Consider the following 15,775-nt stretch of genomic DNA (forward strand, 5'->3'; position numbering starts at 1 on the left):
CAACAGATATGCCAGGCCAGAATAACAGATCCCAACAGATATACAAAGCCAGACTAACAGCCCAACAGATATACCAGGCTGGACTAACAGAGCCCGACAGATATACCAGGCCAGAATAACAGAGCCCGACAGATATACCAGGCCGGACTAACAGACCCGACAGATATACCAGGCCGGACTAACAGAGCCCGACAGATATGCCAGGCCGGACTAACAGAGCCCGACAGATATACCAGGCCGGACTCACAGGACTAGGTCACGCTGCTGTACTAAACAGGATTGATAGTAGACATGCCAGGAAACTAGAGGGGGTGGATCCAAACACATACTTCCTCTGATGTTCAGTCCCAAACACCCCCGCTGGCTCGTTGGTTCAGGTCCGCCTGAACTTCTTCCAATCTACAGAGGATTGGGATGAGTGATTCATGTAAAATGAAGTTTGAATATTAACAAAGGGGGAAATCTAACATCTCCTTGTTGTTCTTGACGCTAGCAAGCAAGCAAGTGACAGAGCCGGGTTGTGTGTTTCTTAAAAAGGAAGACTACATATTTAAACAGATTGTGAAAACAATTCCATCTGTCGACTTTGGCTCCTCCTCCACCACTCAGCAGATGGAACACTTATCATTATAAATGCTAACTGCTAGATGGTAGAACCACTGCCAGTTGGCTGCTTCACTTCAGTCCTCCCTACCTCCATCTCACCCTTCCTCGCTCCCTTCGAAGCCACTTCTCCTGCCTGCGGCGTTCGTGTGGGTGGGGCCCAGAGTATGAGTTTGTTTAACTATTTGCTCTCTATACTTGTTGACTCCATTAAGGTAATCTATGAAAGGCTAGGGAAAGATCAACACAAATCCAATGCAGAATTCAGTGCAATGCAGACTAACATAAAACGTTATTAAAATAAGATATAAGGTAAAATGTGCACACACACACGTACACACACAGCGTACCTACTCAGCATACCTAATCAGAGTCTCTGCTCAGGTGAGGAAATATTAACTGGGGGCAGTTTGTATGACTCTGAGCTAAATCAATCTTTTAATTAAGTACATCATTGCATCTTTAACAGCCATGAATCATTTCACAGCACCATGCAGGATTAGAGAAGTTAACGGAGCGGAGGACCCAGTGGTAACTAGATGTAGTAACTTAATTCTCATCATCATTCTCACTAGACTAATGGCATATGTTCATACAGGATGTTCCTGTGTAATCATGGAGGGGTGTTAGAGCAGGGCCATGCTTCATCACCACCCCATTACACACACTGTCACACAGAAGATTCTAGAAGAAGAAGCAATGATTACCAAACCTTTGAAAATGCTGCATGGTTTTGGTCTGGAATGATTCGTTTTGGAGATATAGGCCTGAAAATGTGAGATATTGTCAGTAGATTATATTACAAGAAGCAAAGACCAAGCTTCCTTAAAAATGCTGTATAGTGTGGGCCGGAACTGATGGTTCTGAGATGTAATGATTCAATGAGTTTTGAAAAGACAGAGTATATGGCAAAAAACAAATGGAAAATAAAAGTGTCCATAAAATGTATATAGGTCCAGAACCTTTGTGAAACAGCACAGTTAAAAATATATGACAAAATAGAAATGGTCTTCAGAGATGGAGGGGTTGATGAAAGATGGGATAATAAAAAATAAAAAAAAAGAATAACTTTGTAAAATACATTGTGTCCGTCAAATGTATATATTATGTATCAGCTGGAAGTAGAAGCCTAACTGGTGTTGTCCATTAGTTTACTCCAATTAGGGAAGGGGTGGTAGGGTTAGGGGATAATAGTAAAGGAAAATATATTTAAAGATTTGTGTGTGTTATATATATATATATACACTGCTCAAAAAAAATAAAGGGAACACTTAAACAACACAATGTAACTCCAAGTCAATCACACTTCTGTGAAATCAAACTGTCCAATTAGGAAGCAACACTGATTGACAATAAATGTCACATGCTGTTGTACAAATGGAATAGACAACAGGTGGAAATTCTAGGCAATTAGCAATACACCCCCAATAAAGGAGTGGTTCTGCAGGTGATAACCACAGACCACTTCTCAGTTCCTATGCTTCCTGGCTGATGTTTTGGTCACTTTTGAATGCTGGCGGTGCTTTCACTCTAGTGGTAGCATGAGACGGAGTCTACAACTCACACAAGTGGCTCAGGTAGTGCAGCTCATCCAGGATGGCACATCATGCGAGCTGTGGCAAGAAGGTTTGCTGTGTCTGACAGCGTAGTGTCCAGAGCATGGAGGCGCTACCAGGAGACAGGCCAGTATATCAGGAGACGTGGAGGAGGCCGTAGGAGGGCAACAACCCAGCAGCAGGACTGCTACCTCCGTCTTTGTGCAAGGAGGAGCAGGAGGAGCACTGCCAAAGCCCTGCAAAATGACCTCCAGCAGGCCACAAATGTGCATGTGTTTGCTCTAACGGTCAGAGGGCCGACGTCCACAGGTGGGGGTTGTGCTTACAGCCCAACACCGTGCAGGACGTTTGGCATTTGCCAGAGAACACCAAGATTGGCAAATTCCCCACTGGCGCCCTGTGCTCTTCACAGATGAAAGCAGGTTCACACTGAGCACATGTGACAGACGTGACAGTCTGGAGACGCCGTGGAGAACGTTCTGCTGCCTGCAACATCCTCCAGCATGACCGGTTTGGCTGAGTGTCAGTCATGGTGTGGGGTGGCATTTCTTTGGGGGGCCTCCATGTGCTCGCCAGAGGTAGCCTGACTGCCATTAGGTACCGAGATGAGATCCTCAGACCCCTTGTGAGACCATATGCTGGTGCGGTTGGCCCTGGGTTCCTCCTAATGCAAGACAATGCTAGACCTCATGTGGCTGGAGTGTGTCAGCAGTTCCTGCAAGAGGAAGGCGTTGATGCTATGGACAGGCCCGCCCGTTCCCCAGACCTGAATCCAATTGAGCACATCTGGGACATCATGTCTCGCTCCATCCACCAACCCCACGTTGCACCACAGACTGTCCGGGAGTTGGCGGATGCTTTAGTCCAGATCTGGGAGGAGATCCCTCAGGAGACCATCCGCCACCTCATCAGGAGCATGCCCAGGCGTTGTAGGGAGGTCATACAGGCACGTGGAGGCCACACACACTACTGAGCCTCATTTTGACTTGTTTTAAGGACATTACATCAAAGTTGGATCAGCCTGTAGTGTGGTTTTCCACTTTAATTTTGAGTGTGACTCCAAATCCAGACCTCCATGGGTTGATAAATTTGATTTCCATTGATAATTTTTGTGTGATTTTGTTGTCAGCATATTCAACTATGTAAAGAAAAAAGTATTTAATAAGAATATTTCATTCATTCAGATCTAGGATGTGTTATTTTAGTGTTCCCTTTATTTTTTGAGCACAGATGAAATATAAATATATACACACACACACACACACACACACACACACACACACACACACACCAGTCAAACGTTTGGACACACCTACTCATTCAAGGGTTTTTCTTTATTTTTACTATTTTCTACATTGTCAAATTATAGTGAAGACATCACAACTATGAAATAACACATATTGAATCATGTAGTAACCAAAAAAGTGTTAAACAAATCTAAATATATTTTATATTTGACATTCTTCAAAGTAGCCACCCTTTGCATTGATGATCGCTTTGCACACTCTTGGCGTTCTCTCAACCAGATTCATGAGGTAGTCACCTGGAATGCATTTTAATTAACAGGTGTGCCTTGTTAAAAGCTAATTTGTGGAATTTCTTTGCTCCTTAATGCGCTTGAGCCAATTAGTTGTGTTGTGACAAATTAGAGGTGGTATACAGAAGATATCCGTATTTGGTAAAATACCAAGTCCATATTATGGCAAGATTACAGCTCAAATAAGACTTAACGGTCAGTCAATCCGGAAAATTTGAAGAACTTTGAATGTTTCTTCATGTGCAGTCGCAATGACCATCGAGCACTATGATGAAACTGGCTCTCGTGAGGACCGCCACAGGAAAGGAAGACCTAGAGTTACCTCTGCTGCAGAAGATACGTTCAATAGAGTTAACTGCACCTCAGATTGCAGCCCAAATAAATGCTTCACAGAGTTCAAGTAACAGACACATCTCAACATCAACTGATCAGGGGAGACTGTGTGAATCAGGCCATCATTGTCGAATTGCTGCAAAGAAACCACTACTAAAGGACACCAATAAGACGAAGAGACTTGCTTTTTTATTTATTTTTTACTTAACCTTTTATTTAACTGGGAAAGTCAAGTTCTTGGGCCAAGAAACACGAGTAATGGACATTAGACTGGTGGAAATCTGTCCTTTGGTCTGATGAGTCCAAATTTGAGATTTTTGGTTCCAACCGCTGTGTCTTTGTGAGACGTAGATTAGGTGAAGAGATGATCTCCCCATGTGTGGTTCCCACCGTGAAGCGTGGAGGAGGAGGTGTGATGGTGTGGGGGTGCTTTGCTGGTGACACTATGTGATTTATTTAGAATTGAAGGCACACTTAACCAGCATGGCTACCACAGCATTCTGCAGCGATGCACCATCCCATCTGGTTTGCAGATGGGACTATAATTTTTTTTTATAGTCTTAGTGGGACTATAATTTGTTTTTCAACAGGACAATGACCCTACACACCTCTAGGCTTTTGTAAGGGCTATTTGACCAAGAAGGAGAGTGATGGAGTGCTGCATCAGATGACCTGGACTCCACAATCACCCGACCTCAACCCAACAAAGATGGTTTGGGATGAGTTTGAAAAGTTTGGAAAAGCATTCCAGGTGAAGCTGGTTGAGGGAATGCCAAGAGTGTGCAAAGCTGTCATCAAGGCAAAGGGGGGTTACCTTGAAGAATCTAAATACTTTTTTGGTTACTACATGATTATATATGTGTTATTTCATAGTTTTGAAGTATTCACTATTATTATGAAAGAGTTCAATTAAAGAAAAACCCTTAAATGATTTGGTGTGTCCAAACTTTTGACTGGTACTGTGTGTGTGTGTGTGTGTGTGTGTGTGTGTGTGTGTGTGTGTGTGTGTGTGTACAGTCGTGGCCAAAAGTTTTGAAAATGACACAAATATTAATTTTCTCAAAGTCTGCTGCCTCAGTTTGTATGATGGCAATTTGCATGTACTACAGAATGTTATATAGAGTGATCAGATGAATTCCAATTAATTGCAAAGTCCCTCTTTGCCATGTAATGAAATGAATCCCCCCAAAAACATTTCCACTGCATTTCAGCCCTGCCACAAAAGGACCAGCTGACATCATGTCAGTGATTCTCTCGTTAACACAGGTGTGAGTGTTGATGAGGTTGGAGATCACTCTGTCATGCTGATTGAGTTCAAATAACAGACTGGAAGCTTAAAAAGGAGGGTGGTGCTTGGAATCATTGTTCTTCCTCTGTCAAACATGGTTACCTGCAAGGAAACACATGCCGTCTTCATTGCTTTGCACAAAAAGGACTTCACAGGCAAGGATATTGTTGCCAGTAAGATTGCACCTAAATCAACCATTTCTCGGATCATCAAGAACTTCAAGGAGAGTGGTTCAATTGTTGTGAAGGAGGCTTCAGGGCGCCCAAGAAAGTCCAGCAAGCCCCAGGACCGTCTCCTAAAGTTGATTCAACTGCGGGATCGGGGCACCACCAGTACAGAGCTGCACGCACAGTGAGGCGAAGACTTTTGGAGGATGGCCTGGTGTCAAAAAGGGCAGCAATGAAGCCACTTTTCTCCAGGAAAAACATCAGGGACAGACTGATATTCTGCAAAAGGTACAGGGGTTGGACTGCTGAGGACTGGGTTAAAGTAATTTTCTCTGATGAATCCCCTTTCCGATTGTTTGGGGCATCTGGAAAAAGCTTGTACGGAGAAGACGAGGTGAGTGCTACCATCAGTCCTGTGTCATGCCAACAGTAAAGCATCCTGTGACCATTCATGTGTGGGGTTGCTTCTCAGCCAAGGGAGTGGGCTCACTCACAATTTTGCCTAAGAACACAGCCATGAATAAAGAATGGTACCAACACATCCTCCGAGAGTAACTTCTCCCAAACATCCAGGAACAGTTTGGTGACGAACAATGCCTTTTCCAGCATGATGGAGCACCTTGCCATAAGACAAAAGTGATAACTAAGTGGCTCAGGGAACAAAACATCGATATTTTGGGTCCATGGCCAGGAAACTCCCCAGACCTTAATCCCATTGAGAACTTGTGGTCAATCCTCAAGAGGCAGGTGGACAAACAAAAACCCACAAATTCTGACAAACTTCAAGCATTGATTATGCAAGAATGGGCTGCCGTCAGTCAGGATGTGGCCCATAAGTTAATTGACAGCATGCCAGGGAGGATTGCAGAGGTCTTGAAAAAGAAGGGCCAACACCTCAAATATTGACTCTTTGCATCAACTTCATGTAATTGTCAATAAAAGCCTTTGACACTTATGAAATGCTTGTAATTATACTTCAGTATTCCATAGTACATCTGACAAAAATATCTAAAGACACTGAAGCAGCAAACTTTGTGGAAATTAATATTTGTGTCATTCTGAAAACTTTTTGCCACGTATGTGTGTGTATTCCCCAAAATAATAAATATATGGCAGATTGGAAATTACACAGACAAGTAGATTGTAGCTTCCATCAATGCATCTGTAGTATTAAAGCTGACCTCCCTCCCATGGGTATATAAGTGGAATATAACTGTCAGGCTCTGTGTAGGAAGTCCTTCACATCTCCTCCATACTCTGTGACATTGAGGGCACATGTTGAGTTAGAAGGGCACTACCCTCCAGTAGGCAGTGTACTCAGTCAGCAGGCCCTGAACATGGGCCAGAGGAGGCTGAGCTGCACCACAGAGTGGCAATGGGCCATCTTACCTCTGTGGCCCTACACACACACACACACACACACACACTCCAACACTCATCCTAATGCAGGGGCCAGCGGGAGGTCGATTAGCCAGCCCTGATTAATTGAAACTGGGCTTTAACGCTGTGCCAGCACTGGGGTGCCCTGGTAAAAGCATAGAAAATGCAAAGCAGGTCCCTTTCAGCGGCTGCCATCGCACGCCTTGCGTTTGAAGATAAATGCAGAATTGAAGCTCCTCGACTGGAGCGGACGCAGCGAGAGGAAATCAGAAAAAGCCAGCTTAATCCCAGAGTACTTCCAGCAGCAGGGTCCTCAGCCAAGCGTTCTTCTGGGCACGCCGCTTTATGCGAGCTAACAGAAAAACACATTAACCCAGACCTCCTCAACACAGCACAGCCGTCAATACTGCTGCTGCTCCACTCTACACCACCTTCGCCCCTCTTCCCTCCCCCTTTCTCTCCCTTCCCTCCATCTCTCTGACATAACAGATACACGTCCAGAAGGAGAAGACATTTATGGTTGTTTTTTGTGTTCATTTTTGTCTATTTGAAAAGGAAGAACAGATTGTTTTTGTGTTGTCTGAGAGGGAGACAGACAGACAGACACTAGGGTGTTCTCTGACTCCTGCTAGGCAGCCAAGCAATGAGTGGCCACAGAGGAGTGTTCCTCAGGCTCTCTCCTTCCAGGTGTGGAGGGGGTTGGTTATTGACAGTCTAAAAACAAAAGACTGGGGAAAATATAAAATGGAAGAGGACTGGAGAGTGTTTTTCTCCCCTCCTCTCTCTGATGACTATCTGTTATGTTCCTTCAGGGAGCTGAGACTGGGAGGGAGGATGGAGGGGAGGCAGGGGCTGGGGCAGTATATCGGAAGAGGATCAGGGTATGGTGGCTGTAGATAAGTGGGATCCATGAAGAGGTGGAGGGAGGGAGCAGCCATATCCCGACAGCTTTCTCTCGCACTCTCTCTCTGCCTCTCCCTTTCCCGCTCCCTTCTCTCTCACTCTCTCTCTCTCGTGCAACTGACAGGCAGTGTTACTCTAGCTATGAATAGGACCTGGTCCACAGGCAGCACTGTGTGGCTCTCTTGTCTTGTATGGCCAGAGGTAAAACAGAACACCAGCCTCACGGCATTAGAGGATTAAATACAGAACAAACAAACAAAAAATGTCTTTGGAAATCAATTGATGCTTTCTGTGGTATTGTTGCAAAATGCAGAGAGCACAGTGGATTTTCTTTATTTGACAAACGGCTGAGGGAGCAGACGACGTCATAAGCAAACTTCCACTGGCTCCTGAGTCCTTTGGATAACAAGCAAGCAATAAATAAAGTTAGATTTGTCTGATGCTGCCAATACTTTGTGGAGCATAATATCTAATTAAGTCAAATTATTATTTTGACAGATTCTCAGACAAAATACCAATAACTAATGATTTGCCTGATAACTCAACAACTCAAAGTGGAGAAACATTGACATTTTCCACAAGTGACCATGCTGTGACCTTGTGCCCTTGCATGGCTAGCTGATAATCTGTCAAGGCTCAAGAGACTGACCAGAGCTGGGGTCAATTATCTCTCATCAACTCACACAGATCAATCAATTAGCAAATAAATGACCACACAATTCTAGCTTAGTTAAGACGGACTGCAATGAAACACATTATGTATTCCACAGAGAACCAGAGGGCAGAAGAGGAAGAGGGTGTCCATCTGTGAAGAAGAGCAGTTTGAAGTGCAGGTATGTCACTGTTCTACTTTGTTACCAAACATTCCTCCATCTCCTAACCTCCCTGACACACTCACAACTAGTGCATACACACCCCATGTGTTACATACAGTACTACTCTATTCACCTGGATTTTTCTCTTTCTTAACACCTCTTCTACACCATTAACACACTCACACAGCATTGTGGCTCTAATCAGCCTGTGTGTTTCCATAGGAACCTGCTCTACGTGAACGGCGTCAGCGTCAGTCTGTAATGCAGAAGAAGACCCCTAAAGCCGACGACACCAGGACTGACTGTACCTCCTGCAAAGGACCCGGGGACAACGAGAACCTTGTCAGGTGGGTCACAGTGTGTGTGAAGGGAGGGGATGTGTGTGGAGGTGAGGAGAGAGGGCGGAAGGAGGTCTGTGTGCATGCGTGTATTCAAATGTGTGTGTGTGTGTGTGTGTGTGTGTGTGTGTGTGTGTGAACACCTGTGTGTGTGTGTGTGTGTGTGTGTGTGAGGAGCTGTATCCTCCTGAAGATTAAAGTTCAGTCTTCATTAGGCCTTGCGTAGGCTGAGCGAGGGGGGGCTGGTGAGCAGGGCTGAGGCCAGCAGCTCTATAGAACACCTCTTTTGAGCTGCCAACTGCATTTACACACATCATCAAGATGTAATGAACAACCTGATCTGCCCTTGTCTCCCATCAGAGGTTCAACTGTCTCACGCTGCTTAAACAGGGCCGGAACTTTACTACATCCCTCAATAGTGTGTGAATTAAAGCAGTCAGCATTAACACACTGTAAACTGACTGATTTATCAGAGTGTATTTATTTCTGAGTGTATAGACCACTGTAGTTGCCTTCCATATGACCTACAAACTGTGACTGTCATCAGCTGAGTTTGCAACAGATTTTCATGCGAATATTCTAAAATGTGCATTTTCCCACCAGAGATGTTTCCATCAGACTGTTGGTGGATAAAAGGCTGTGTGTGATGACGTAGTGCACATAAAATAGATTTTACCGTTAAATTCCCATGTAGCAAATGAAAAATACAAGTTAAATGGGTTTCCATCTCATTTACTGATGGTTTTGCAAGAAAACTGTTGCATTATATAACAAATGTGCCCACTCTGGTCTTGTCACATGTGCTCTAGCCAACAGCTCACAGATACAGTGCGGGTAGACTAGTCTACATGATGAGATTATAATGGATAAGAGCGATATTATTTGTATTTGTCAAACGGCAGCCAAGCATCCATCATCATGTCACCAGAATAAGACCCTCAGTATTTATTGGAAAGGAGCATGAAGTTCATCATAACTTATTTCATCTGTAGCCTAATAAACTGCATGCTTTCCCGAGTCGTAGTGGGAGGACCACACAACATATCGCGTGACTCCAAGTTTACTTCGATATGATGGTTATTATATCAATATTTGCACATAAAGGCGTTCCTGCCGCCCTTTCTCGCATAATACATTTTGACACAATAAGTTCCCACCATGTCGAAGAAACAAATCTAAACGTCTGTCGCCATTTCTAAAGTTGTACCAGCATTAATGCTTCCATTAGTCCGGTCGGGACTTTTTTCATGCGTCAGGTAATTAATCCGCATGGTTGGATGGAAACGTGGTCATAGGCTAATTTCAACTGAAAGCGTATGATACATTCACTTTATTACTCCATAAGGTTCTTTCTGTGAGCTGTATTAGTTATCAGTGTTTAAGGTTAAGCTAATAATGTGTGGTTCTGTCAGTGTTTTATAGGTTAAGGAGGTCGGGGGCTGTGAGGTGTGCTGCCTGCCCTGACTCTTTCTATCTTTGCATTGCACAGGTTGTGAGAGCCGGGGCAGACACCTCTCCTCACCTCCCCACACCTAGACACTGCTGGACAGATGAGAGAGAGAAGCAGACCTTTGGCTTAGAGACAGAGAGGGACTTAATTACGTGGAAGAATGACGGCGGCGGGTGTGGGATCAGATGGCCATCTTTGACGTTCACAACCATGGTCGTCTTCATGACCCAAATTGGACCACCGACTGGCCGTCCAATTAAAATTGAGGGAGAGAGGCAGAAATTGAAATTAACTTTGAGGAATTCTAAAATACTTGCGCAAATAAAATGCTGGCAGGTTCAGTATTACTGAACTGGTCATTCTTGTAAGAAAGGACATGTTGGTCTTATTGGACAGGCCCTTTGTGATCGTCATTGTCATCTCTAAGGGCCCTTCTATAAGGACTATGGCCTAACTGGACTAAGGAGTGATTCCCCCTCTCTCTCTCGCTCTCTCATCCATTCTATGATGCCACTTCACTCGTTTGACCTCCCTGAGCATCTTATCACCACATCCAATCAGTTGTATTGACTCGTCATTTGTGGTCCAATCACATGGTGTTTTCCTCAGTAAAGGCCTTTAATTGGAGATGCACTTGAACTTAGGCTTTCATAATCTTCTTCTAGTGTTGTCATCAGATAGAACTTTCTAGAGTAGAGGACTAGTAGACCTTGAAAGAGTAGTGGTTTTTAGTAGAATGATTGCCCTTTCTGGCTTTTCAGAAGTAAGTTGCCGCTTAGCCTCTACAGCAGCCTAAGGTTTAACATAATAATTATAGCAACATTTGTATGAATGGTTATTGTAACTTCTAATGTGTGAGTGTACAGTAGATGTCTAGGCATCTTAGTCTCCCTTCCTCTCATTAGTATTTTAATGTGACAGTTTAACTGACACTTCTTTAAAAGCAGCCCAGCTCTGTGTATGTGTGTGCGCATCTCCCCAGTGCCCCATAGTGAGTGCTGACAACTGAGCAGCTGCCATGTGGTCTGTCTGTCTGTCAGGGTCCTTGACAGAAGTGTCACAGTTTGCCCTCACATGTCACTCCTCCACTCACCCCCATCCCAGGACCCTCTATCTATGTCGCTCCTTTTCTCTTCCCCTCATCTGTCTGGGGACCCTATATGCATGCCACTGGGGGCTGCCAAACCTCACATAATGCTTAGGTCCACTGGAAAATCTGCTGAGGAAATATATTTGGTGGTTTTCCTGTGGAGATTAGAAAGTCCTCCTCATCTTCGTTCTCCCTCTACCTCCTCATCCTCTTCTGCCTCCTCCACAACAAATTTAGAGGACTGTCCATGAGATACAGCTAACCAGCTAACCTTACTCAAGCTAATCCTTCTCAAGCTAACCTTACTACAGCTAACCAGCTAACCTTACTACAGCTAACCAGCTAACCCTACCACAGCTAACAAGCTAACCTTACTACAGCTAAACCTACCACAGCTAACCAGCTAAACTTACTACATCTGACCCTACTCCAGCTAACCCTACTTCAGCTAAACAGCTAACCCTACTCCAGCTAACCCTGCTACAGCTAACCCTGCTACAGCTAACCCTGCTACAACTAACCAGCCAACCTTACTACAGCTAACCCTACTACAGCTAACCCACTACAGCTAACCAGCTAACCCACTACAGATAACCAGCTAACCCTACTCCAGCTAACCAGCTAGCCAGTTAACCCTACTACAGCTAAACATACTGCAGATAATCAGCTAAGCCTACTCCAGCTAACCAGCTAGCCAGTTAACCCCACTACAGCTAAACATACAACAGCTAATCAACTAACCCTAGTACCACTAACCCTATTCCAGCTAGTACTACTAAAGTAGACCCTACTCCAACTAACCAGCTAGCCAGCTAACGCTACTGCAGCTAATCAGCTAAGCCTACTCCAGCTAGCCAGTTAACCCCACTACAGCTAAACATACAACAGCTAATCAACTAACCCTAGTACCACTAACCCTATTCCAGCTAGTACTACTACAGCTAACCCTACTCCAACTAACCAGCTAGACAGTTAACCCTACTACAACTAACCCTGCTAATCAGCTAACCCTACTACAGCTAACCCTACTCCAGCTAACCAGTTAACCCTACTACAGCTAATCAGCTAACCCTACTCCAGTTAACCCTACTACAACTAAACTTACTACAATTAACCAGTTAACCCTACTACAGCTAAACTTACTCCAGCTAACCTGTTAACCCTACTACAGCTAACCCTACTGCAGCTAATCAGCTAACCCTACTCCAGCTAACCAGTTAACCCTACTACAGCTAAACTTACTCCAGCTAACCTGTTAAGCCTACTACAGCTAACCCTACTGCAGCTAATCAGCTAACCAGCTAACCCTACTCCAGCTAACCCTACTGCAGCTAATTAGCTAACCCTACTCCAGCTAACCAGTTAACCCTACGACAGATAAACTTACTCCAGCTAACCAGTTAACCTACTCCAGCCCTACCATGCATGGCTCTGTATCTAACCATTAGGGCTAGGCTATGGCCAACTCTGTATCTAACCATTAGGCCTAGGGCTAGACTATGGTCAACTCTGTATCTAACCATTAGGCCTAGGCTATGGCCAACTCTGTATCTAACCATTAGGCCTAGGGCTAGGCTATGGCCAACTCTGTATTTAACCATTAGGTCTAGGGCTAGACTATGGTCAACTCTGTATCTAACCATTAGGCCTAGTGCTAGACTATGGTCAACTCTGTATCTAACCATTAGGCCTAGGGCTAGGCTATGGTCAACTCTGTATCTAACCATTAGGCCTAGGCTATGGTCAACTCTGTATCTAACCATTAGGCCTAGGGCTAGACTATGGTCAACTCTGTATCTAACCATTAGGCCTAGGGCTAGACTATGGCGAACTCTGTATCTAACCATTAGGCCTAGGGCTAGACTATGGCGAACTCTGTATCTAACCATTAGGCCTAGGGTTAGGCTATGGCTAACTCTGTATCTAACCATTAGGCCTAGGGTTAGGCTATGGTCAACTCTGTATCTAACCATTAGGCCTAGGGCTAGACTATGGCGAACTCTGTATCTAACCATTAGGCCTAGGGCTAGACTATGGCGAACTCTGTATCTAACCATTAGGCCTAGGGTTAGGCTATGGCTAACTCTGTATCTAACCATTAGGGCGATAGTAGCCTACAGTAAATGTACTTTTAACCTGAGAATATGTTATGTGTTCCAACAGTTTAGAATGTGTGAACAAACACCTTATTAGCTGTGTTGTGTGATCGGTGTGTACAGTATTTATTGACAAGCCAAGCTTTTTTGTGTATTTTATTTGTGCCTTCACACTTGATTTTATATCATAATATGCGTTTTGTTATTACTGTGTTATGAAGAAAATGAGTTAAGCTCACTATTGAGTAGGAACCTTAAAGGACTCCTTGCTAAACATATTCATTGTTAATATATTTGTTTACACACATGCCTATATGTGATTAGTATTCGTTTACATACATTTCTATATGTGATTATTTATAACATGTTGTGGTATTACCACATTGGGTAAAAGTAACTGTGATTTATAGAGTACGAATATTGCTACTCATATGTGTGTATGTGAAGTTTCCCGGCCTCCCGGCCCCTATAGCTCTCAGCATTAAAGCTTTAATAAACTCTTGACTTTTTCACCTTATCACCATAGTGATAAATGAGAGTTACACAGCTAATTACACTGAACCAAAATATTAACGCAATTTGTAAAGTAATTGGTCCCATGTTTCCATGCGCACAAAAATATTATTTCTCTCAGATTTTTTGGTTTACATCCCTATTAGTGAGCATTACTCCTTTGCCAAGATACTCCATCCACCTGACAGTTGTGGTATGTCAAGAATCTGATTAAACAGCATGATCATTACACAGGTGCAGCTTATGCTCAGGACAATAAAAGGCCACTCTAAAATGTGTAGTTTGTCACACAACAGAATGCCACAGATGTCTCAAGTTTTGAGGGAGTTTGCAATTGGCATGCTGACTGCAGGAATGTCCACCAGAGCTGTTGCCAGCGAGTTGAATGTTAATTTCTTTACCAAAGGCTGCTTCCAAGGTCGTTTTAGAGAATATGACAGAATGTCCAACCAGCCTCTCAACCGGAGACCACGTCTAACCACGCCAGCCCAGGACCTCCTCTTCCGGCTTCTTCACCTATGGGATTGTCTGAGACCAGCCACCCGGACAGCTGATGAAACTGTGGGTTTGCACAACCAAATAATTTCTGCACAAACTGTCAGAAACCATCTCAAGGAAGCTCATCTGAGTGCTCGTTGTCCTCACCAGGATCTTGACCTGACTGCAGTTAGGCGTCGTAACCAAGTTCAATGGGAAAATGCTCACCTTCGATGGCCACTGGCACGCTGGAGAAGTGTGATCTTCACGGATGAATCCTGGTTTCAGCTGTACCGGGCAGATGGCAGACAGTGTGTGTATGGTGCGACAGGTTTGCTGATATTAACATTGTGAATAAGGGTGTCCCATGGTGGTAGTGAGGTTATGGTATGGGCAGGCATAAGCTACGGACAACGAACACAATTGCATTTTATCGATGGCAATTTGAATGCACAGAAATACCAAGATGAGATCCTGAGGCCCATCGTCGTGCCATTCATCCGTCGCCATCACCTCATGTTTCAGCATGATAATTCATGGTCCCATGTCGCAAGGATCTGTACACAATTCCTGGAAGCTGAAAATGTCCCAGTTGGCCTGCATACCCACCAGCCCGGTAACCCATTGAGCATATTTGAGATGCTCTAGATCAGTGGTTCCCAAACTTTTTATAGTCCCGTACCCCTTCAAACATTCAACCTCCAGCTGCATACCCCCTCTAGCACCAGGGTCAACGCACTCTCAAATGTTGTTTTTTGCCATCATTGTAAGCCTGCCACACACATTTATTAAACATAAGAATGAGTGAGTTTTTGTCACAACCCGGCTCGTGGGAAGTGACAAAGAGCTCTTATAGGACCAGGGCACAAATAATAATAATCCATAATTTTGCTCTTTATTCAACCATCTTACATATAAAACCTTATTTGTTCATCGAAAAATATGAATAACTCACCACAGGTTAATGAGAAGGGTGTGCTTCAAAGGATGCACATAACTCTGCAATGTTGGGTTGTATTGGAGAGAGTCTCTCACATAGGTACGTGGTGGCCTAGAAGGCCAACATCCCAGGGTCACCTCTTCACTGTTGACGTTGAGACTGGTGTTTTGCGGGTACTATTTAATTAATCTGCCAGTTGAGGACTTGTGAGGCGTCTGTTTCTCAAACTAGACACTCTAATGTACTTGTCCTCTTGCTCAGCTGTGCACCGGGGCCACCCACTCCTCTT

The 15,775-nt window shown here is 44.2% G+C and overlaps 1 protein-coding gene across 4 annotated transcripts in view; it reads left to right on the forward strand.

Annotated features, from left to right (window-relative positions):
• LOC139392011 (PHD finger protein 14-like) overlaps positions 1-15,775 on the forward strand; it is a 139,921-nt gene that overhangs the window by 42,054 nt on the left and 82,092 nt on the right. For 2 of the 4 annotated variants that reach the window (XM_071139649.1, XM_071139647.1), the window contains exons 17-18: positions 8,538-8,600; positions 8,805-8,929. In XM_071139649.1, the coding sequence (XP_070995750.1) occupies positions 8,538-8,600; positions 8,805-8,929 (188 nt within the window). Of the gene's footprint in view, positions 1-8,537; positions 8,601-8,804; positions 8,930-10,409; positions 14,065-15,775 lie in introns of those variants that run through there. The other 2 variants (XM_071139651.1, XM_071139650.1) reach the window with 2 other exon arrangements.

This window comes from Oncorhynchus clarkii, chromosome 32 (genome assembly GCF_045791955.1).
Source record: "Oncorhynchus clarkii lewisi isolate Uvic-CL-2024 chromosome 32, UVic_Ocla_1.0, whole genome shotgun sequence".
Lineage (NCBI taxonomy): Eukaryota > Metazoa > Chordata > Actinopteri > Salmoniformes > Salmonidae > Oncorhynchus > Oncorhynchus clarkii.